Raw genomic sequence first — 22,565 nt, forward strand, 5'->3', positions numbered from 1 at the left:
CGAAAACAAATACACAAACATATAAAACAAACTTCTAGCGAAATACTGCATCTAATTTACCAATCCAAAAGAAATGTTGCAAGTTCGGAGTCGAACCTCATTTCTTTCAGGTCCATCAGTTGTCTCCAGTGATTAAAAGCAGTGCCGATGTTTACTCTTGATTTGTGTTTCCGAGCGCGGTTGTTTCCCTGTAGCGGGTGACGCTCTCTTCCCTTAACTGAAACTAACTAGTGGGCTGTACTTTCCACATGATTGACATCAGGTTCAAGTACACGCCCACAAGCCGTGCGAGTTATTCGTGTATTGTAGGTTGGCTGGTGATTATGTTGCCCGCATACCGCCTCCCATGGCCGAAACTGGTATTACGACACCTGTCGGGCCGGGGCTAATAATGCTAATGCTAATTAAGGTTGATATCTCTGCAGCACTATAACTTGACATTTTTTTAATGACATCATAGCCCTTATTTCTTCTCATTCTTTTGATGCGTGTAGGTCATGTTATGGATATTTTTACCTCAATTTTTGCATATGGCACCTTTAAGGAATGATGCTTCCAGAGAGAGTGAGAGCAATTGCAAATGGTGGAGGAAGGTAATTATCCATGCATATTGAAGGTTGACCGCAAATCTATCTCTCCTTTTATTTACCTTATTTTGGAGCAACCTAGTCAGTTCCACATTCCTGTGATAAACTTTTTCAATTCAATTCAATTCAAGTTTATTTGTATAGCGCTTTTTACAAAATAAATCGTTACAAAGCAACTTTACAGAAAATTATGTTTCTACAATATTTAGTAGTAGCTAGTAGTTTGTGCACATTTGACAGGATTTTAGAAAAAATAATAATAATAATACAAGACGTAGTCAGCTAGACGATGAACTATCAATATTATTAAGTTATTATATGATTCAGTCACACATTTAGCAATAATTGTTAGTTCTGTTTGTTGATTCAAGGTTAGCATCATCTGGGGTCCTCTGAGGGTCAGCATCATCTCTTCTCAGGTGTTCTGGATCCAGACTGGAGCTTGTTTAAATCCTAGTTACCACGGGATGTAAATCCCGTGGCGAAACATAGAAACAAAATACAGACATCATTAGCATAGCTGCTGATCCAACAAAGTAAAATTAGTTTAACCCAAGCTAATGAATAAAAATGCAACTTTGAACAGATGCAACTACACTCACAATTAAAAAGATACATTATTCGAATGCTTGGTGAAAGAGATGTGTTTTTAATCTAGATTTAAACAGAGAGAGTGTGTCTGAACCCCGAACATTATCAGGAAGGCTATTCCAGAGTTTGGGAGCCAAATGTGAGAAAGCTCTACCTCCTTTAGTGGACTTTGCTATCCTAGGAACGACCAAAAGTCCAGCGTTTTGTGACCTTAGGGTGCGTGATGGATTGTAACGTGGTAGAAGGCTAGTTAGGTACGCTGGAGCTAAACCATTTAGGGCCTTATAGGTAAGTAATGATAATTTGTAACTGATACGGAACTTAATAGGTAGCCAGTGCAGAGACTGTAAAATTGGGGTAATATGATCATATTTTCTTGACCTGGTAAGGACTCTAGCTGCTGCATTTTGGACGACCTGTAGCTTGTTTATTGAAGAAGCAGGACAACCACCTAGAAGTGCATTACAATAGTCCAGTCTAGAGGTCATGAATGCATGAACTAGCTTTTCTGCATCAGAAACAGATAACATGTTTCGTAGCTTGGCAATGTTTCTAAGATGGAAGAATGCAGTTTTTGTAACATTGGAAATATGATTTTCAAAAGACAAATTGCTGTCTAATATAACACCCAGATTTCTGACTGTAGAGGAAGTAACAGTACATCCGTCTAGTTGCAGATTGTAATCTACAAGATTCTGTGTAGTGTTTTTTGGTCCAATAATTAATATCTCTGTCTTATCCGAATTTAATTGGAGAAAATTGTGTGTCATCCAATCTTTTACATTTTTAACACACTCTGTTAGCTTAGATAATTGGGAAGTTTCATCTGGTCTCGTTGAGATATATAGCTGAGTATCATCAGCATAACAGTGGAAGCTAATTCCGCATTTTCTAATAATATTACCAAGGGGCAACATATATATTGAAAATAGAAGGGGACCTAGGACGGATCCTTGTGGCACTCCATATTTTACTGATGATAAATGAGATGACTCCCCATTTAAGTAAACAAAATGGTAGCGATCGGACAGGTAGGATCTAAACCATCTTAGAGCCTGCCCTTGAATACCTGTATAGTTTTGTAATCGATCTATGAGTATGTCATGATCTATGGTGTCGAACGCAGCACTAAGATCAAGTAAGACTAGAAATGAGATGCAGCCTTGGTCTGACGCAAGGAGCAGGTCATTTGTAATTTTAACAAGTGCAGTTTCTGTGCTATGGTGGGGCCTAAAACCTGACTGAAATTCTTCATACATATCATTTTTATGCAGGAAGGTGCTCAATTGAGCAGACACAACTTTCTCTAAAATTTTAGACATAAATGGAAGATTTGAAATAGGCCTATAATTTGCCAGTACACTAGGATCTAGTTTTGGTTTCTTAATAAGAGGCTTGATAACCGCCAGCTTGAATGGTTTTGGGACGTGTCCTAAAGTTAACGACGAGTTTATGATATTGAGAAGTGTTTCTTCTGCTACAGGTAACAGCTCTTTCAGTAATTTAGTGGGTACAGGATCTAATAAACATGTTGTTGGTTTAGATACAGTGATAAGTTTATTTAGCTCTTCCTGTCCTATGGTTGTAAAGCGCTGCAGTTTATCTTTGGGTGCGATGGATGAAACTGAAGTGTTAGACGCTGTAGAATCTACATTCGCTATTGTATTTCTAATGTTATCTATTTTATCAGTGAAGAAATTCATAAAGTCATTACTATTTAACGTTGGTGGAATATTTGAATCAGGTGGCATCTGGTAATTTGTTAACTTAGCCACTGTGCTAAATAAAAACCTAGGATTGTTTTGGTTATTTTCAATGAGTTTGTGTATATGCTCTGCCCTAGCAGTTTTTAGAGCCTGTCTATAGCTGGACATACTGTTTTTCCATGCAATTCTAAAAACTTCTAAGTTAGTTTTTCTCCATTTGCGTTCAAGACTACGAGTTAATTTCTTGAGAGAGTGAGTATTACTGTTATACCATGGTACAGTACGTTTTTCTCTAACTTTTTTCAATTTGATTGGGGCAACAGCTTCTAATGTATTAGAGAAAAAATAGTGCCCATGTTGTCAGTAATTTCGTCTAATTTGTGTGTATTTTTGGGTACAATTAGCAGTTGAGATAGATCAGGCAGGTTATTTGCGAATCTTTCTTTGGTGGCTGGAACAATAGTTCTGCCCAGACGGTAACGCTGAGACATATAGTTAATATCAGTTATACGCAGCATGCACGATACAAGGAAATGGTCTGTAATATCATCACTTTGAGGTACAATATCTATAGCAGTAAGATCGATTCCATGCGATATAATTAAATCTAGTGTATGATTAAAACGATGAGTGGGCCCGGTGACATTTTGCTTGACTCCAAAGGAGTTTATTAGGTCAGTAAACGCAAGTCCTAATGTATCATTTGCATTATCAATGTGAATATTAAAATCTCCCATGATTAGCGCCTTATCAACTGTAACTAGAAGGTCTGAGAGGAAATCTGCAAATTCTTTCAGGAATTCTGTATACGGCCCTGGTGGTCTATACACAGTAGCCAGAGCAAGAGATACATTAGATTTCTTTTGCATGTCTGACAGAGTAACATTTAGCAGAAGTATTTCAAAAGAGTTAAACCTGTATCCTGTTTTCTGGGTAACATTGAGAATATCACTATATATTGTTGCAACACCTCCGCCACGACCAGTCTGACGGGGCTCATGCTTATAACAGTAGTTTGGTGGAGTAGACTCATTTAGACCAAAATAATCATTTGGTTTTAGCCAGGTTTCAGTCAAGCAGAGTAAATCAAAACTATTATCTGTGATCATTTCATTTACAATAACTGCTTTTGGTGCGAGTGATCTAATATTTATGAGCCCAAACTTTAAAAATTGTTTTTGTTCATTTACTTTACATTTTTCTGGTTTAATTACGATAAGATTTTTTCTAGATCCTACATTATATTTATATTTTGACCTCACTATCCGGGGAACAGACACAGTCTTAATAGGTTTTACAGCGCAAGTACCTTTAGCATTTAAGCGGTTAGAACAAAACTCATCATAATGGTTATTTGAGAATTGTCTTACTAGTCACATGGAGCGAAGTGTCCTGGAGATGTTGTCAGAGAGCAGCTCCGCTCCGACTCTGCTGGGGTGTAATCCATCATCGCGAAACAGTCTAGGACGCTCCCAGAAAAGATTCCAGTTATTAACAAATAGCAGTTTCTGTTCTTTACACCATGACAACAACCATTCATTTAAAGCAAAAAGTCTACTGAACCTTTCGTGTCCTCGTCGATACGTGGGCAGTGGTCCTGACACGACGATCGTCGCCGCGGGCGTCGTGCTGCGAACCGTCTCGATCAGGCTCCTGAAGTCCCTCTTCAGCGTCTCCGTCTGCCGCAGCGTGGTGTCGTTAACCCCGGCGTGAAGCACGACCGCTCTGGGGCTCTCGCCGTCCTTCAGGATCGCTGGTATCTGCGCAGAAACATCGAGAACACGAGCACCAGGCAAACAATGAGTGTGCACTTTACCTTCGGCTAACGTAGCACTTACGTGTCGGACGATGGAGTCTCCGATGATCACAGCATCGCGTCCTGTCTCGCGGAGGGGAGCGAAGCGGTTCTGGATGGAGAGCTCGAAGGCAGGAGGGGGAGAAGTAGTCGCCCGGGACCCGGCTCGCGTCCTCCGCTGTGGATGCACCCAGGGTCCGTGGTGTCCCGGCGTCGCAGTGAAGGACATCTGGGAAGATCGCGTCCTGGGTGCACCGGGCCTGCGCAGAGAAACACACGGAGTAGACGTGGTGGGACTGTTAACAGCACGCTGTATACTTACCCCGGACTTGTGAGCGTCGGCCCGGGATGATTCCAGCGCGGCTCTCCGCTCTCTCAGCTTGGCCTGCCTCTGTTCCAGGTCGCGAATCTGCTTCCCCACGGCCTCGAGCTCGAGCTGCACAGAGTGGAGACATTCATCCGCCATTAAAGCAAGTAACAGTGAGTACAGCAGTGGTAATGTGTGAGAATAGAGTATTATCAATGTAAGCGCAGTTAGCAGCAAACACGCTTGCTGATGCTAACTGGCTAAAAGCTAATAGCGGACCCGGGAGATCAAAATAAAACTAGTGATAGCGAGGCGCTCTGATTGTTTTTGTTGTAGAATACAATAGAGGATATATTCACGCGTTATATAAACGGAAACAATGATGTATAAAATTGATTTTTAAGTTAAAAATAGTCAATGAAAAGAATATAGTGACGGAGCTCAAACGCAGCACAGCCGTCAACAGCAAACTGCAAACAGGAAGTGACGAAGCCTGTGAAGTGACGAAACCAGTTTTTAAACCCATTTTTAACTCAGTACTTCGCACTGCAGAAAAAGCTCCCAGGCGCCTACCTGAATGAATATCCCTTTCTCTCTATTGATGGTTTGGTTCATTTTTTTTTTCTTTACAGTGAAAATTGGAAGGCTTTCATGTATTGCATTTTCTAACTATTGCATTTCACTGTTAAACACTTTTGCTGTTTGGAGGTGTTATCCAGTCTTGGGTCTGTCAGATGACTTTCAAAAGCTGAACGAAAAGGTGATGAAAAGCTTTCCTGAATTTATAGTGACTGACAGTACTGTTAATACTAAACAGTTGTTGCAGGGCTGTGTAGTCTTGTGTTATAGGCAGTGTGAATTTACAGTACATGAAGTGAGAGTCAGAGAATTTGTGTTATGCAGTGATTAGGTAGTTTTATAGCAGATTAGAAGTGCTTAAGTAGATTTTTACTTTAGTTAAACAGTCATTTAAGAATTTTGTAAGTAGCCTTATTTTTGGCAATGCAATTTGTAAAAAGACTCTAAGAGTATGCAGTTTTTCCCCTAGGTTGGGGGGGGGGGTCGTTAACACAGACACAAACACTTAATATGGAGTCCCACACATGATATGCAGGAAAAAATTGTAAATCGAGGGAATGCAATAGTAATCGTGTGTACGTTTTAGTACAGTGAGGGAACGAATTAGTAAATTGTGCGCACAATTTATTTATTTTTTCTTGCATGTCATGTGTGGGGCTCCGTAACTTAAAGGAGTCATGGTGTTCATTTGCAGTGGCGGCTCCTGACAATTCTCTCAAGGCGGGGGCAAATGTTTGCTCGATTAATGAGGATAGGTCACCCATTCAATTGATAAATTAACGGCTAGTTAAAGATGTAAAGGGAACTGAACTACTATAGTATTAATTAAAAATAAACTGACATTAGGAATCAATATCTTGCTCTCCTTATGTTTCTATATGTGTGTTAACACAATTCAGCAAGCAAATAAAGACTGACCCCAGGATGTGGTTTTTCCAAAAAAACTTTTTAATAAGAAATAATTGAAGTCACATAAATCAATGTTTACACACCTCACTTATATTACACTGCTCATTTATATCACATTCCTCACTTAGTTTACACTGCTTACTTAAATTACTCACTTATATTACACTGCTCCCTACTATCCATACCCATCTTTGCTCTTTGTGTTTTTTCACATTCTCCGAGAGATGAGGCATTTCGGTGACACCTGTAGTTTTCCTTGCGATGTCCATCACACTCTCACGATGGAACAAAATGCAACAGTTAATCAGCAGAATAAAGCGTCAGCTACTTCATAGCCTTCTAGCCTTTTTCTCCCGCTCATACCACGTACTCGAAAATCCTCGTTTATATGGCTTCTCGCCCTATGTAGATACTTGTTTGATGTTTACATTTAGTCTTGGTTGTCCTAATTCTTTAATTGCCAATTTATCCTTAATTTATTCCAAAGGCATAGCTGTCCCCATCTCTTTTTTTTCACATTTGATGAAAATATTAAAGTAGCTTTTCATTTTTTCTTGTTGTTAAAATTCAAAATAGTTTTTAAATATTATTGGATGTCACTGTTCCCACCAGTCATTGCACAAGTTCGGGTTACGCACGATGGCGAAAGCACGTTAGGGCTAGCCCTCCCGGAACTCATTGTTTTGAGATTGCATTGCAGTGCCTGCAGTTTGGAAAAAAATTATATTTGAATGGAAGTCTATGAGAGCACTTGACAGAAATCGCCCAAAAAGGGGCGGTACTACACAAAATACGACTCAATGCTGATTGGACTATTTAGAGGCAGCACAAACAGTCTAGAATAGTGAAAGCTAGTGTAACACTGTAGTTGAATGTAAAAGAAAAATAATCCCTCCCTTTCCTTTGGTGGTGCATTGCCCAATCGCCCTTTGGAGAAACCATTGTTTCTTTTAATGGCAGCAGTGAATATATTAACTGAATAATTATTTGAACTGTACATTAAACTAAACATGTAATTTATCCACAAAGTGTGCAGCTTTTGTCACTGCAGTGTATCTTTCTGGGCTTCTGGAAGAACATTTCCAGAGTCTCTTGATATGGAAAGTCAGAAACATCTGGCCCATTTATTGAGATCCGCATGCATGCTGCAAGATTGTCTCCTTGCAGCCTATTGTGGATATTTGTCTTGTCCTGCAAATGCATTAACTGTTAAATGTGATAGCTTAACATATAGCTAAAAGCAGCAAATCCTATTGTGAAAAGTTTGTATTACCCTGTTCATGGTTGAGAAGTCCCTTTCACAATTTAGCTGGGTCAAAACCTGTCATCCGGTGATGGACATTTAATGCTAGTCAGGGGCAGGATGCGCAGCACTTAACACTGTTTCACAGTACTCCGTCTGCAGTTTATATGCGTTGCGTATTTTTTTACGCACCCATGTTAACGGATTCCAGCGTTCACACTGCACATGGTTGTGTCCCGTCAGTGTGTTCCAGGAGCGGTGCCTCTGCAGCAGTGCAGTGATCGTTTACGTACCGAGCCTATTTTTACTGTGCTGCATGCTAGGCTGCCCGCGATAAACGGTGTTGACGGTGTAACCGGTTTTAAGCCGTGACACCGGTTACATCACTTTCCCACTGTGACACCGTCCCCATCGTCGTTTGGATTATTATTATTTTTTTTAAGTATTCGTTATTTTTCTTAAAAATATTTATTTGAATTAAGTGTAAATAATAATTATCATAATTTAGTTTAAAAGAAAGCATAACTATAATTAAAAACTGAATACAGCTACAATGTTGCGTGCCAAGATCACAGATCAGGATCACCACGTCATCTCTTCTCCCTGCTGCGACTCATTAAAGAGGAATCAATGGCCCTATCGAATGAGGACGGACAACTGACAGCCAACCTTAAAGCCGGCATCATATCTATTTTAGACAAGAAAATTGAAGCTTTGCCAGAAGCAAGCTGGCAGCTTATGTGCAAGACCAGTGGTTCTCAACCCGAAGCACTTGAAGGCAGCATAATAACTCTGGAGCTACAGGTAAAAATGGCATCACAACAATACTGATGGGGCACTAAACATAGTCCCTTCAATAGTAGCTGTGAAAAAAGTGGCAGACTGGAAAAATATAAATACAATTGTGTGCCATCTCTGTGTATAAAATATATGAAGCAGTTTGAATTTTGATTGATCAGAATACACAGTAAATTGTGAATGGATTTCAATGACGAAAGATACCTTTTAGCACCATAATGGTGTCATTACAGCATCTACCAGCAGGGCAAACATGCTTACGCTAACTAGCCAAACTTTAACCCTTTTTGTTATAATCTTTCCATCGTTTTCATTTTTAAATTCTTTTACTGTCATCTTATAGAGATCGCGACTGTGGTGGCAGATTTGCATTTCATTAGAATGAATAAGCAGACCCGTCCATGTTAAAGGCTGCGAGTGTGAGGTCATTGTTTATTAATCGCCAACTGTGTCACCACTCATTATGTCCAGGTCAGAACAGGTCTCAGTTGGCATCTGGTCAGGTAGGAGTGTGGAATAGGATTTTTACATGTTCTTATCCAAAGAAGAGGCTAAGTCTGCTAAGGCTCAGCATAGAAATGTCAGGTGTGTCCTTTGCCTCTGTGATGAAGAGACACTGGCTTATGGTTTATTCACTAAAGCCCTGTCAGACACCCTCATTTTCCCTCTCACTCTCTCTCCTATCTGCCTACATCTCCATGTTTTTTGCTATTTCGAGTATTACTTTCTCTCTGGAGCTGGAAGAATTAGTTCAAACTGATGATTTAGTTCTGTGAGGCTGTGATTGCATCCCTTTTTTTGGTAACGCCTCCAAGTATCTTCAAGCAGCTCCTGATTACTTGAATGGTGAAACATTCATAATAACTTTCCATAATAAAATCTGTCAATTATGATGTTGTTTGGGATGCCTTTTTTATGTTTTTGAAAGAAGTCTCTTTTGATCACAAAGGCTGCATTTATTTGATCAAAAAATTATTTCAATATTATTACAATTTAAAATAACTGTTACAAATGTAAATGTATTTAAAATGTAATTTATTCCAATGAAGGCAAAGCTGAATTTTAATATTATATAATATTATTATTTTAATTTATTTTGATCTTTTAGAAATCATTCTTATATGACGGTTTTGTGCTCAAGAAATGTCTTTTAATTAGCAATGCTGAAAACAGTTGTGCTGCTTAATATTTTTTTTTGAGTTAACTTTTTTTCACCTCTGCATCCTTTCATGAAAACGTAGTAACTATATCCAGCCATGCAAACACTCTAATCTCCTTGAATGGGAAATTACTGAAATATCCAAAATTGCTCCACTTGCATAAATCAGGCACAATTTGATATTGTTTGATATTGTATATTGTGCTGCTTTATTTCAAATCACTCAAAAAAACCCAAAAAACATTTTAAGCTTGATATAGCTGTAATGCTTATTCATATTCTAGAGCAAACAAACAGGTGATTGGCACTTTAGACAGTATTTTCATTCCTACAGTCACCATATTGAGCATTGCTTTGGTTATTTACTGTAAGTTGGTCTACAGCTGCCATATTTAGCGATACTTCTTTCTCTTTCAAATATATTCGAGTAGTACGTCTCCTCTCCTTATAATGTCTCTAGTAAGGTTAACTAGTTCAATTTATGAGGTTTGGCGAAATGACGAATCTGTGGGACATCTGAAAAGCCTGTTATTTTAGAAAACATTTTTTGAACCCTCTTAAACTTTCTCAAGATAGAATACTGTGACTCACCCGTTGGACATCCACACAACACTGAGTCTCTCCTATTCTATCTCTCTTACTTAATGGCTATAAACTCCCCACATACTGTCTGTTATGTAAGATATCTGCTCAGTAGCTCTACTAGCTGTCCGTGCTGTTGTTTTTGCACACTGAGGTGTTGTTATGTAGCTGACAACATTTGGTCAAGTGCTCCATTCAGAGGCTGCAGATGAAACTCTCCGCACAGGTTGGTGCTCGTATTTTTAGCTCCCTGCCTACCTTTTCTCAAAAGTGTTTGTGTGAGCGGTTTTAAAGTGGGACACACATGCCATTGTTCATAACTCATGCAGCAACAGAAAAAGCAACACTGAATGTGTCGTTCCGCTCCAATTAAACATTTATGTAGATCCAAGTAAATGACCAACATGGGTGCTTCTCTGTGAGCGAGAGGGATTTCATTCACTTGCATGGGTCTGGCTGTTCATACATTTATGCCAGTGAATGTTTTTTTATCTTGTTTGAGAAGCATTATGAGGATCAGCATGTTCTATATATGTCTCTTATTTTTGTAGTACTTCCTTTTTGTCTTGATCATTTGAAGTCAGTGTCAGAGAGTTTCTCCAAAGAGAATCTGTGGTTATTGTTCATATTCTGTCTGTAGTACTGACTCAGGCAACCCTGCTTTTCTTTTTATTCTCTTTCTTCCTATCCTCCTCTGTCTGCTTTGAGGAAGCCCAAACACAGAGTTGCATGTCCAAAAGTCGGAAGTACTTCCAAGTGATTTGATCCAACCTTTCCAAGGGACTTTCTGCTCAGTACAGATTAACAATATTAACTGATAACTTATATATTATTAATATACAGTATAGCACATCCCTATAATGACTGATTTGGAGACAAGATTTAAGATTTCTATGTGCATATGAAGAAACAGAAATATCTTTGAGAGAGAGAGACAATTATTTATTTAATCATGTCCTCTTCACCCCTTTTTTGTTCCCTCCTTTCTTGTCCTCATTCTTGTCTGTTTTCCCTTCACAGGTATTGAAAGGTTCTAAGAAGCTCGCCATGTCGGTTTGTTCTATGGGATGGATCCCAGGTGGTTACGTAACCAATCACGTGTACACATGGTTGGACCCTCAGGGTCGCAGTGTGTCCCCACCACAAGACTTGGTGGAGCAGCGTGGTTCAGGAGGAAGACATTCGGACATCCTACAGCATTGCCACACACCCATTCGGCAAGAGGGTGCTGAGAAAAAGGTGACTGTAAACGAGCGTTCGTGATGACAGATTGACTGGAAATTAAGCAATTTCAAATTCAGAGTGATGTTTTAAAGTGCTAAAAATCTGTGGTTTTTCCCTCTACTTGTTATGTCAATTAGTTTATTTATATTGAAAATGACAGCTCTAACGAGTGTAGAAATAATCATAATTCCTCAGTGATTCCTCTCTGCTAACTGCAAACCAGCTCTGCAGGATTTTTTCCTTTTTAGGTGCATTAATACACATACACACACGCATTCATCAACTTTCCACAGTATGCCCTCTCACAACTTCATCCCATATTCTGCCTCTTCAACTAAAAACACCCAAAACACAGCAGTTACCAGTCACAACACTGTCGACAAGGTCTGAAAGGTCCAAAATAGTTGCCACTAAATGTACTAAACAACATCTGTCATTACTCTATTCACTGTCAAATTTGACCTCTGTTCAAAATGTATCGTCAGAGTTATTTTTTTGTCTATGTAGCATCTTCACATATGTGCAATGCTCCCTGCATTGAGCCAGAAAAGTGAAAATAGGAGGAGAAAAATCACAACTGATAAGATTTGTATTATGTTAAAACCAGCTATTAATAATATTGTTAGAGAGACACATGTATGGGACATATTTATATATTATCTATGTTTAATAACAAAAAAATTTTTTACAAAGAATGCGAAATAAGGTTCTTAATTCACTCATAACTGGCAGAGGTGGCAAAAGTTGATCTTAACTGCTTATAAAATTAAAAAAAAAATCCATAAATTCGAACACAGAGATTGTAATATCTAATCTCCAGACAATGGTTAATTCAACAACAAAAACTATTTGTTTTTAAGATTTGATTATGGATGACTCAAGGTAGCACGAATTACAGGCACTGACAGTGATCTATATGTTTTGGATGGAGGCAGTGGAGCATGTTAGCTGCAGAGATTCTTTAGCGGCGGTCTGTGCTGTTTTGGCTCGGATGTGGGGCTGCTGAAAAGAGTATTTCAGGCACGCTTTGAGCCTGGCTCACCTGAAATGCTCTCTATGTCAGTGTGATTGATTTGACCCATTTGAACTATCATCTAAAGTTGAACTAGCCAAATCCATACTACACATTTATCACACTATGTGTAATGCATGAGGAATGAATAAGGGTGTTTGTTTACTAAAATATGTCTATACATGTACCTGCAGAGCTGACCTTTAATGTCATGAGACAGCTATGAATTATTACTAGAATTACATGTATCATGTCAGTTAAACCAATCAGACAAAACTTTAAAGGGGGGGTGAAATGCTCTTTTTCACACAATATCCTGTTAATCTTGAGTACCTAGAGTAGTACTGCATCCTTCATAACTCCAAAAAGTCTTTAGTTTAATTATATTTATAAGAGAAAGATAGTCTGTACCGTTTTTACCCAGAAAAACCTGAGCGACTGGAGGCGTGACGTGTGAGCGGAGCTAAAGAATCACGAGCGCGAGTAGGATTTTGCGTTGAGAGCATGTGGAAACTGTGACATTACTGTGAGGAAAAAAACATAATCCAAAACAAACCATGGCTAACAGTCAGATTCAGCCGTACATTTATGATCCAGAATCAGATCCAGAGGCTGAAATTTAACAAGAGCAGCAGAATCAACGACTACAGCAGGACGTCTCTATGTAGTATGTATTGAAACTGTATATATTTGCTTAGCGGTTTTGGAAAATTAGTAAGTTCCACTTTATGTCGTACTTATTTATTTATTTTTATAATTTTTTTTTTAAGGTGTACATGTGGAAAGTGCAGTTTGATGACAACATCGCATGTTGTTTACTTGATGTGCTTACGCGGCGATAGCTAAGTTAACAACACAGAGATATTTGAAGCAGTTTTACTCACTGACTGCGGTTCCAACACATGTGACCCTTTTTCGTTGGGACTGCATTATCCTTAAGAAATAAACGATGTGCAAATCCGGCGTCAAACTGGGCCTTGTTTGTAAAACAAGCATCTTCGAAATGCAGGGAACAAACACAAACACTTGCACAACTCCGTTGATGCTCTGTAAAAATAAAGTCCATCCACTGGTCCCTTAATGCTGTTTTTTTTTTTTTTGGTAATCTGTGCAGGGTTGTCTTGCCCTGGCAACCAAAAACACACTTCTTTTGTGACATGTCGGTCTCTCGCTCTGATCAGTGAATGTCTCTGCTCTGCTCTACGGGAGCGCGCGCTCTTCCGGCAGACGTGCACATAAAAGATCAAACCCACAGTCAAACCCATAGAAAGGTAAACAGCTTTATTTTATTTGTTGGTAATTGTTCATCAGGGTTTAGATCAGATGCCGCAGTGGTGCCACATTTATTGGTATTTTATTCAGGTTGTACACACTAGAATCCTGATGGATGGTTGATTCAATTTATAGTCGCCTCCTCTTCATTACCTCAGCATTTTCCTTTAGTAATGGGGCGTCCATAATGATGAGCAAAATGAAGTGTCCAACCACAGACTCAACTAGGGGGTTAAATATCCCACCCACTAACTAATGTCGTAAATTTCTATATACTTGCTGCTTTGAAGGTGTGTCTGTAAAATGTGCAGCAGTGTGGCTATAAGCCCCATTCACACATCAGTTTCAAAATACCAGTCAGTTCTGTGACATCATAATTAACCCGAAATGGCCTCTAAATGGCTGCACCTCCCGGTGTTTTAGTAAACATGGAGGGGTATGCAGTCAATGTTTTGTTGATATTTTCATTTAGACATTATATTAGATGACTTTAGAAATTTCTTTGACATCCGTAAATAGTGCAGAGAAAATGTGTCATCTGCGTCAGAATTTTAGAATTTCATAACCCGAATTAAGCACGTTGAAGCTCTCGCTCTGGTTGATGTGTGCACACGCTGTTCCAGGAGAAGTGCCCATACAAGGAATTCCGCCCTTCATGATGTCATTGTACAAAACTAGGGTTGGGTATCGATTGGGTTTTATACGTTACCAGTGCCATTTCGATACTTTTAAAATGGTACCGGTGCCTTAACGGTGCCTGAACCGATACTTCTATCAAAATAAATAAATAAAAGCCTAAAAAGGATAACATTAAAGAAAATTAAAAAGATTTAAAATAAATCCATAGTATTCACACGCTCCTTGGATGCTCTCATTTACCATGCTGCCCTTACTCTAAGGCTAATAACTTTATTTCACGATCTGGGTCATTATTTAATATAAAACCACATATAATGTTTCTACTGTATCTCTGTCAATCTGAAAACAGACTGCCTAAGAATAAGACTTTTGTACAGTATTGTATGTATAAAGTATGTATAATTAGATTAAGTATATTTAAATAAGTACAATTAAAATATGCCTTCATATGTGTTAAGGGCTAGATTTTCACTGGAGGAAACAGCTGCGTTGTGTTGAGCAGTGAACAGAGCTCAAACTTTACAGCAGACGGGAAACCGACTGCTCCCTCGTGACCTTTTGTATACTGTATTTATGGTAAAGAACTGCACAGATACATATATTCAAGTGATCTATTGATAAACACACCGTGTGTCCTCTGTTTCAGTTTGAATCCATTCGCGCTGCTCTGCCGCATTCTGCGAATCGAAGAGCTTGCTGAAAGACAGAGAGTAGACAGGCCTGCCGCCATTTTCATATGGAATTTAAGCGGACTGACTCTGAGGCGATCGCGAATTTGAGTATTACAGTTCATGGAGCTAAATGCTATAGCCCCACTAAAAAATAGCCTAGCAACGCCCATGTGTCTTGTGTACATTTTGGAGAACCAGGACAAATATTTCAATCGATCGCTCAGGCTTTTAAGAGGCACCGAAATGAAGCACCGAAATCTGCGTTCTTATTTGGTTCGGTGCCTTATTCGGTTCCATATTCAAAACCATTTGGGCCACAATATTTTTATTTGTTGAGCATCAATTAAATTGTCGCCTTTAAATTGTTTTGGACATTTTTTGTATTTGCTAGACAATTTATTAACAGACACAGTCTCTATAGTATGATATCTATGTGAAGGGGTCTCTGTGTGCTGAGAATTAACTTATGTGTGTAACAAATGTGTGTGTTCTCTCTCCAGGTCAATATCTCACTGGATGATGGGCGATCTCTGGGTTTGATGATCCGAGGTGGTGCTGAGTATGCTCTGGGCATCTATATCACCGGAGTGGACCGAGGGTCTGCTGCAGAGTACAGCGGATTAAAGGTAAAATATCTTTTGTTTGAGGACTTGGCAAATATTAGACTATTTGAGAGCCCACTTTAACTTTATTACAATGATTGGTGCCCCGACTCACACGTGACCCAATTGCTTGAGACAAGTCTTTATTTCTGTCTAAATTACACCCTAGTGTCTTTTATGGATGGGAGCAGTGTGCAGTGATTTGTTAATAAGATTGCTAGAAGTCATCAGTCAATCAGTGATTCAGTCAGTCAGTGATTCATCAATGATGTCAGTGAAAATAGCTCATTTACTGGGCGCAAAAATTTACATGCCACCTGACACCTGACAGGAAAGTTAATCATGTTTGAAACTACAAGTCATTATGTTTTGACTGGAAATATACTTCACCTGTTTGCTTAAAATGAACACAAATGGTTTCAGACATGTTTGCATCTGATTTATTTTTTTTGAAAGTGGCCAAAAGTTTTCCTGAGGTTCGGCATGACTGCATTTATTGTGTCTAACTAAATTTATGTTGTGCGTATATTGGTTGAGATTCCCCCTGCCAAACAAAAAGATGTAGAAACAAAGTGGCGCTAAATCCAAAGCTGGCCTCATAAAAGACAGAGTGAGCTCTTAACATTTTGGCATCATTCCATGGACAGTAAGATGAAAGATGTTTCCTCTTTCTCCAGTCAGTTGGAGAACGGCCGTGTAGGCTTTTTGGAAAATATCACATGCCTGTGTCTTCATTATAGCATCAGTCTGCTTGAATCTATTGAGATTAATTGTTTGTAATAATCAACCCTTTGTGTTTAATTTTTAAATTTAAAAAATATATATTTTTATTTCACATCCTCCTCATTCTCTGTCTTATAACGTTTTGTGCTTGGGTTATTCAGTGATTGGGCTTCAGTAACTACCTATGCTCCACAGAGACAGATTAATATTTTACATCATGTTTTTGGTAATGCAGCTCCGTGGTTCTGCATGTCCACAACCATACATTTGTATTCTCGTCGCTTTGTTGCATTGCAAAAATATTAACAAAAGGGTTGATTTGTAATGGTCTCATGTCAGGGCTGGTGTTTTCTTTTGCTGGTTATAAAAAGTCAGACATTTGTTATGATAATTTTAGTGAGACAACGTACACTGAGTTTTGTAGAATTTTTTTCAGGATGCCGATGATAGAAGATCTGGTATCTGGACTGAAATGACTAGGATCACTCAAAAGAGAAATGTGAAGATTTTTGACGGAGGAAAGATGATTAGGTAAAACATCTATAGACCAACAGGGTCCAGATTTAGTTGGTTAACATGGCTGTTTGGTTGAAGTTGTAGCTCTGGTAGTAGATGCTGCAACTAAACCATCTGACTTTAGAGAGCATCTTTCTCCAATAACAATAATTCAAAAAATACATATACAGTATGCTGATAGTTCATTGTATTATAGTCCTAGTAACTGTTTTACCAGTGGCCAGTTCCTTTTGGAGCTGAAATGGATTTTTGGAGATGTTTGTCCCTGTCTGCTGCCTCTTGCAAATGGTTTGGACTGTGTTGTTGTGGTGCCATTAACTGATCATGATATTTTTCTCACTGTTAGTTGCTTTTTCTCAAGAGAAGAGTTTTTAAAATCAGTCTGTGGTCTGTGGACCCCCAGGATGATTATTATTTTTATTATTATTAGCAGTAGTAGTAGTATATATTTCTAACTGTAATCATTATGTTTTTATTCTTTCATGTTCATTGCAGTATAAAAGTAGCACATTTTTTATTAATTTAATTGTCTATTTCAGCATTTGTACACTGTATAAATGGCTACATATTACATTTATTTAGGAAGTGGAGGGGAGACACCTCCTGTCACCATAGAAAAATGCCATCTGTGTTACATTGGCATTTGTCAGGCAGAAGACAATTAGGGAAGAGAACATTTGGTTTGTGATTATACACTTTTGTCTGCTGATATTAACAGCTTATGAAAATTTAAAAAAAGCATTGCATACATAATTGCACATACAGTACCTTTCGCAGAAGTTACTCTAAAATGTCCCACTTTTTTCCATTTAATAGCATACCGTGGCCTAATGGTTAGACAGTTGGACTCGTAACCCAAAAGTTGTGGGTTTGAGTCTTGTACCGACATGGATTGGGGGGGGGGGGGGAGGGTTGGAGGTGTTTGTACAGAGCACAGCACTTTCACCTTCATTACCACGCCTGAGATGCCCTTGAGCAAGAACCCCAAACTGCTCCCTGGGTGCCGCAACATAAATGGGGTTGTGTTCACGGTGTGTGTGTGTGCACTTTGGATGGGATAAATGCAGAGCACTAATTCCGAGTACGGGTCACCATACTTGGCCACATGTCACGTCACTTCATATTGCAATCAGTTATGAGTGTTTCCCTGAGGTGGATTTTGCTGTATTACAAGAACACATAAATCTACTAAGCTCAACAGTGTTCTGTGGGATGCACAACTGTTTCCATACTGCTCTAATGGAGAGCGGTGGTTGCAATGAGGAGATGAAGGATTGTCTACTTGTTGTTTTACGAGAAGCTTTTTATTTTGCTCTCTTTATAATGGTTTGGTGCTTCTTCAATTGGACCTCTCATCAGTGGACCAGAAGTTTCACTCAAGAATTCCTCTAAACACCAGTCTACTCTCTGTTTGTGTGTGTCTTAATCAAAAGATTTATTGGGTGAGTGTGTTTATGTGACTATAGTATGCGATGACCTGTATATATTTTCATGCACAAATACCAGTTTTCACTGTAAAATTTAGCATGCTATTAAAGACAACGTGTTGTTTTAAAAATGTTAATAATGAGATTTTATTTTGTCACTGCTCTGAAGCATCAATTATTTTTTTAAATATTATCTGGAAAATAGTTACTTTTGACAGCACATCTTTTTACTTCCCACTTAATATAACTTATATGTTATAGCTATTTATTTGATACAGTAAAAATAGTACAATTTTGGAATATGATTACAATTAAAAAGAACCATTTTACACTTTAATATATTTTATGCATGTGATGGGTGATTTGCTGATTAGGTGCTCAAGTAAAATGTATTATTATCAGCAATGTTGAAAACTTTTTAAAAGGATTATTTGATGAATAGATATTTCAGAATAGCATTTGTTTTAAATAGAATATTTGTTTGTTTTTAAGATTCTAATAGTCTTTAGTGTCATTTTTGATAAATTGAATGTAGCAAAAATGTCAAATTATATATAAAGTTTGTGTTAAGTAAAAAAGCAGTGTTCCTCAGTGAAGGCCACATTTTCCACAAAGTTTTGGATCCTCCTATCACCTAGCTCTTGTGCAGATAGGGCTTCCTTTCCTAAAAACCCTTTCTCTGTCTGCTGAATTCAGAGTCATTTAGATTAAACTTCAGTTGTGCTGGAGGTAAAACTGACTGATGGCTCGGCATCTGTCCCATCTGTGTAGCTCAGCACTGGGTCTAATTAATGTCCATTCCCCTTGGAGATGAGCTGGGCTCACCTGGATCTGTGGCAGATGTCCATCAGACACATTTATCTGTTCCTCACAACTGCTGGTGTCCAGCACAGCTGTAGCTGACAGGTGGATGTGTGAGGCCTGTGCAGTGTGTTTGTATATTGAAGGAGAGACCTGAATCCTGCCTCTGGTTTAATAACTTTGTCTTTTATTATTGTTTCTTTTAGACCCATCTGGAGAACACAAAAAGCATCCGAGGATGGAAATAGAGCTGCAAAATGACCTAGTGAGAAGCCTCACAAGAACTTATATGGGTCATGTTTATAGTCCAGCAGAGTTATTGCTCCTTATGGTATTTCAGTCTTCATCTGGGACAGGTCCAAGCTCTCATAATAAGTCATACATGAAAATCCCATTTGTGTATAGGGATTTATTAGAGTGCATAAAGGAAAATGGAGCAAGATTAAACTTGCTTTCTTTTAATGGATGCAGTTGCTTTATATACTGTATAACACAGACTGGCTCAAAATTGTCAGAATTGTTGCATTTTCTGTACAATTAATTTTATCCCACTTGTCTAAAAGTAATTTTTAGTAGATGTATGAAGTGCCCTCAATTTTACAAACATTAAGTGATGTACCAGAGGTTTAACTCATTCCATTTTACAATGGACACTAACATCTTAGATGTCTTTTTCTTTTTTTAAATAGTATATTTAATAATTGAGTGAAAGTTTGATTTATAGTAATTAAATGCATTTTAATTGTTATGCTCTTTATTTATCGATTTTAACTTAAGTGTCTAATAACAACTTTCTGGAACACAGTTTATGTGTATAGCTAACATTGCACTTTTGTCATGTTTCAGTGCTTTTATTGTGACTGTGTAGGTCTATTCTAAAAATGCATTTGAACACGAAATGCATGTCTCATTGTGTTTATTTGAATGTTTTTTCTGCATATGCTCTTGAACATGTGTGTGCTACATGTATTATGTTAGTGTTGATTTTCCCCAAAGGGTTAATAAAGTATAAAGTCATGTAGGGATATTAGAGGAGAGTGGGATGGAGGGACGACAGAATCGTGGAGAAAGTTGTGTAATGGTGCAGAGGGTGGAGGAATAGTCAGTAAAGGATAAAGGGATGGAGAGCGCACCAGAGCATTGAAGAGTGTGATAAAGGGGAAGAAATGTTGGTAGAAAGAATGCCAGTGGTTTTCCTTCTGAGTAAATGAAAGATCCTTGAGTTCCTACAGCTTATAAATCACCCTCTCTCTTTCTCTCTTTCACTATCCCTCTCTCTACTCCAGTGAATTATAGTGCGTTCTGGCTGCTGACTCCACTGCATGAAGAACATTTGCACATAGAGGAAGAAACAGACACACATCCATAACTTATTTCTCTTTTGCTGAGGAGAACAAAACGATGAAAAAGTCTGTGTTCAGGATGAGTCTTGATGCATCACAGCCTTGAAATACATGAAATAATACGCTGTCATACAACAGATTGTGGAGAAACAAATTGACACTAAATAGTTACAGAAATGCTGTATTTAGTGCTGGCTTTGTCCCTGAAATGGAACCATTACTCAATATACAGTATTCCAGCCTCTTCTGTATGTCAGTGGAGATGTATGTTGTAGATTTTAAATAATAGTTCAGCCATGAAAATCTTGTCAAATAATTTTTCAAGAATGTTTCTTGAGCTTTTTTTAGCAGCCGTTTATAGTGACCACATCTGTCAGTTGCTACAAAAATAGCAGTGTACACATGAGGGTGAGAAAATAATGGAATTTTAACTTTTGGGTAAACTAATACATTTCTGAAGTGGTAATATTGAGATGTGAGATGATTTAGTCACAGTAAAACAATAGTGTTATAGTCATTGATTGTTGTCCCACTCTGCTGAACTGCTCAGAGAGTTTTTCATGAATTATGTTCATTGCATTGATTTGCAGAACATCAATATTCTGCTATTGCCGATTAGGTTTAATGAGAACAGATCAAGCTCTTTTATTTGTAGCTTGTAACTGAATAAATCCCAATGCTCCTCTTTCTCTTCAATGTCTACTCCCTCACTTCCTCTGTCAGTCTGTTACTGAGGAAATATGGAAACGGGACAAATGACATTCATAACTGACTATCTGCCACAGTTTGCTACAACAAATGTTCTGGCAATACAGCTGAAATTATTTCATGTACGAATCATGCTGAATGGAAAGCTTATTTATCAGTTATCAGGCGTAATTGAAATCTCTACGTGTGAATTTGCTGTCAGCTCTTTCAAGCAGGTTTCTGCGTGGGCTCTGTGTTGTTGTGCCATGCATTGTTGCGTTTCATTTCATCTCATCTGGAGTGTCAGATGTCTGAAGTCTTTCTCTGTCTACATCTTTGTAGGTAGGGGATCAGATTCTGGAGGTCAATGGACGTAGTTTCCGGAGCATTTCTCATGACGAGGCAGTGCAGATCCTGAAGAATTCCCGCCACATGCTAATGACCATAAAGGATGTGGGGCGGCTGCCCCATGCACGCACTGTGGTGGATGAGACCAAATGGATTCCCAGTGCACAGATCGCAGAGAGCTCGGCCAATAGCAACTCCCAGAGGTGATTCATTTAAAGCCAAAGTATGTCAGTCATATGACACCAAAATTGAACTGTATAACCAATTGCAAACTATAACACTATCGGCCAGTGTTGATGTGTTGGGCTGTCTTGCCATGTTTTGATGGAGCGATAGTATGAACTTTTCCTCAGATGTTTCCCCTAAATTCCTTAGGAGAAGTAAATTACATAAAGACAGACAATTACTGACATACAATGAGAGTATACAGCCATAAAAATGTTGATGGCATAGACCAGATAATGGTTTTGGAAGAATTTAAATAATAATGTTTGATTCATATTGTCTTTGGTTTTTGAATGAAGTCTCAGAGTGTGTGAGATTGTTTCTAGGTAGAAAAATGTAAATATCAAAAGATTGTGATTTTTCTTTCCTGTATATTCTGAAACCTATAACCTACTGGATATCCAATATATGCTGATTCCCTTAGATTTGCCTTGCTTTCTTCTCTTTCATTCACTTTCATTTTGTAAAAAAAAAAAAAAAAAAAAATTAAACACTGTAATATAGTGATACTTGGTGGGAAAAAGGTTGCAATTTGCGATAGCATATTAGGGGGTGAAATAACAATCGATGTGACTATTTCCTTCTGCATGCAGAAATCTACTTTAAGAGTCACTCATTTTAATAGGTGATTATGAAATAAAATTATTTGAACTAACAGGGTTTAATGATCCCTTACTTAATGTAATTTAGACAATTATGTGGAAAATTCATTTATTTCTTTCCATTACCGTAATAGCTTCACTTTATGCAATATTTCAGTATTCCTCTGAAATTCGGTTGTGGTCTCGCTCTTTTATTAAATTATTCTCAGGTCAGTAA

The 22,565-nt window shown here is 38.2% G+C and overlaps 2 protein-coding genes across 2 annotated transcripts in view; one reads left to right on the forward strand and one right to left on the reverse strand.

Moving 5' to 3' along the window:
- LOC128009087 (whirlin-like) overlaps positions 1-22,565 on the forward strand; it is a 51,901-nt gene that overhangs the window by 10,931 nt on the left and 18,405 nt on the right. Inside the window, exons 3-5 of the mRNA XM_052592925.1 lie at positions 11,277-11,495; positions 15,575-15,700; positions 21,516-21,724. Coding sequence (XP_052448885.1) covers positions 11,277-11,495; positions 15,575-15,700; positions 21,516-21,724 — 554 coding nt within the window. The remainder of the gene's footprint in view (positions 1-11,276; positions 11,496-15,574; positions 15,701-21,515; positions 21,725-22,565) is intronic.
- Positions 909-5,145, reverse strand: LOC128009129 (uncharacterized). Its single transcript, XM_052592928.1, has 2 exons — positions 4,255-5,145; positions 909-1,040 (listed from the first exon to the last, which is right to left on the reverse strand). The coding sequence occupies exon 1, from the start codon at positions 5,143-5,145 to the stop codon at positions 4,258-4,260; it is 888 nt and encodes a 295-aa protein (XP_052448888.1). The 3' UTR covers positions 909-1,040; positions 4,255-4,257.

Source organism: Carassius gibelio, chromosome A5 (assembly GCF_023724105.1).
Source record: "Carassius gibelio isolate Cgi1373 ecotype wild population from Czech Republic chromosome A5, carGib1.2-hapl.c, whole genome shotgun sequence".
Classification (NCBI taxonomy): Eukaryota; Metazoa; Chordata; class Actinopteri; order Cypriniformes; family Cyprinidae; genus Carassius; species Carassius gibelio.

Excerpts from the sequence above, each read along its gene's own strand:
- LOC128009129 (XM_052592928.1), bottom strand. The coding sequence starts at position 5,145 with ATGGCGGATGAATGTCTCCACTCTGTGCAGCTCGAGCTCGAGGCCGTG.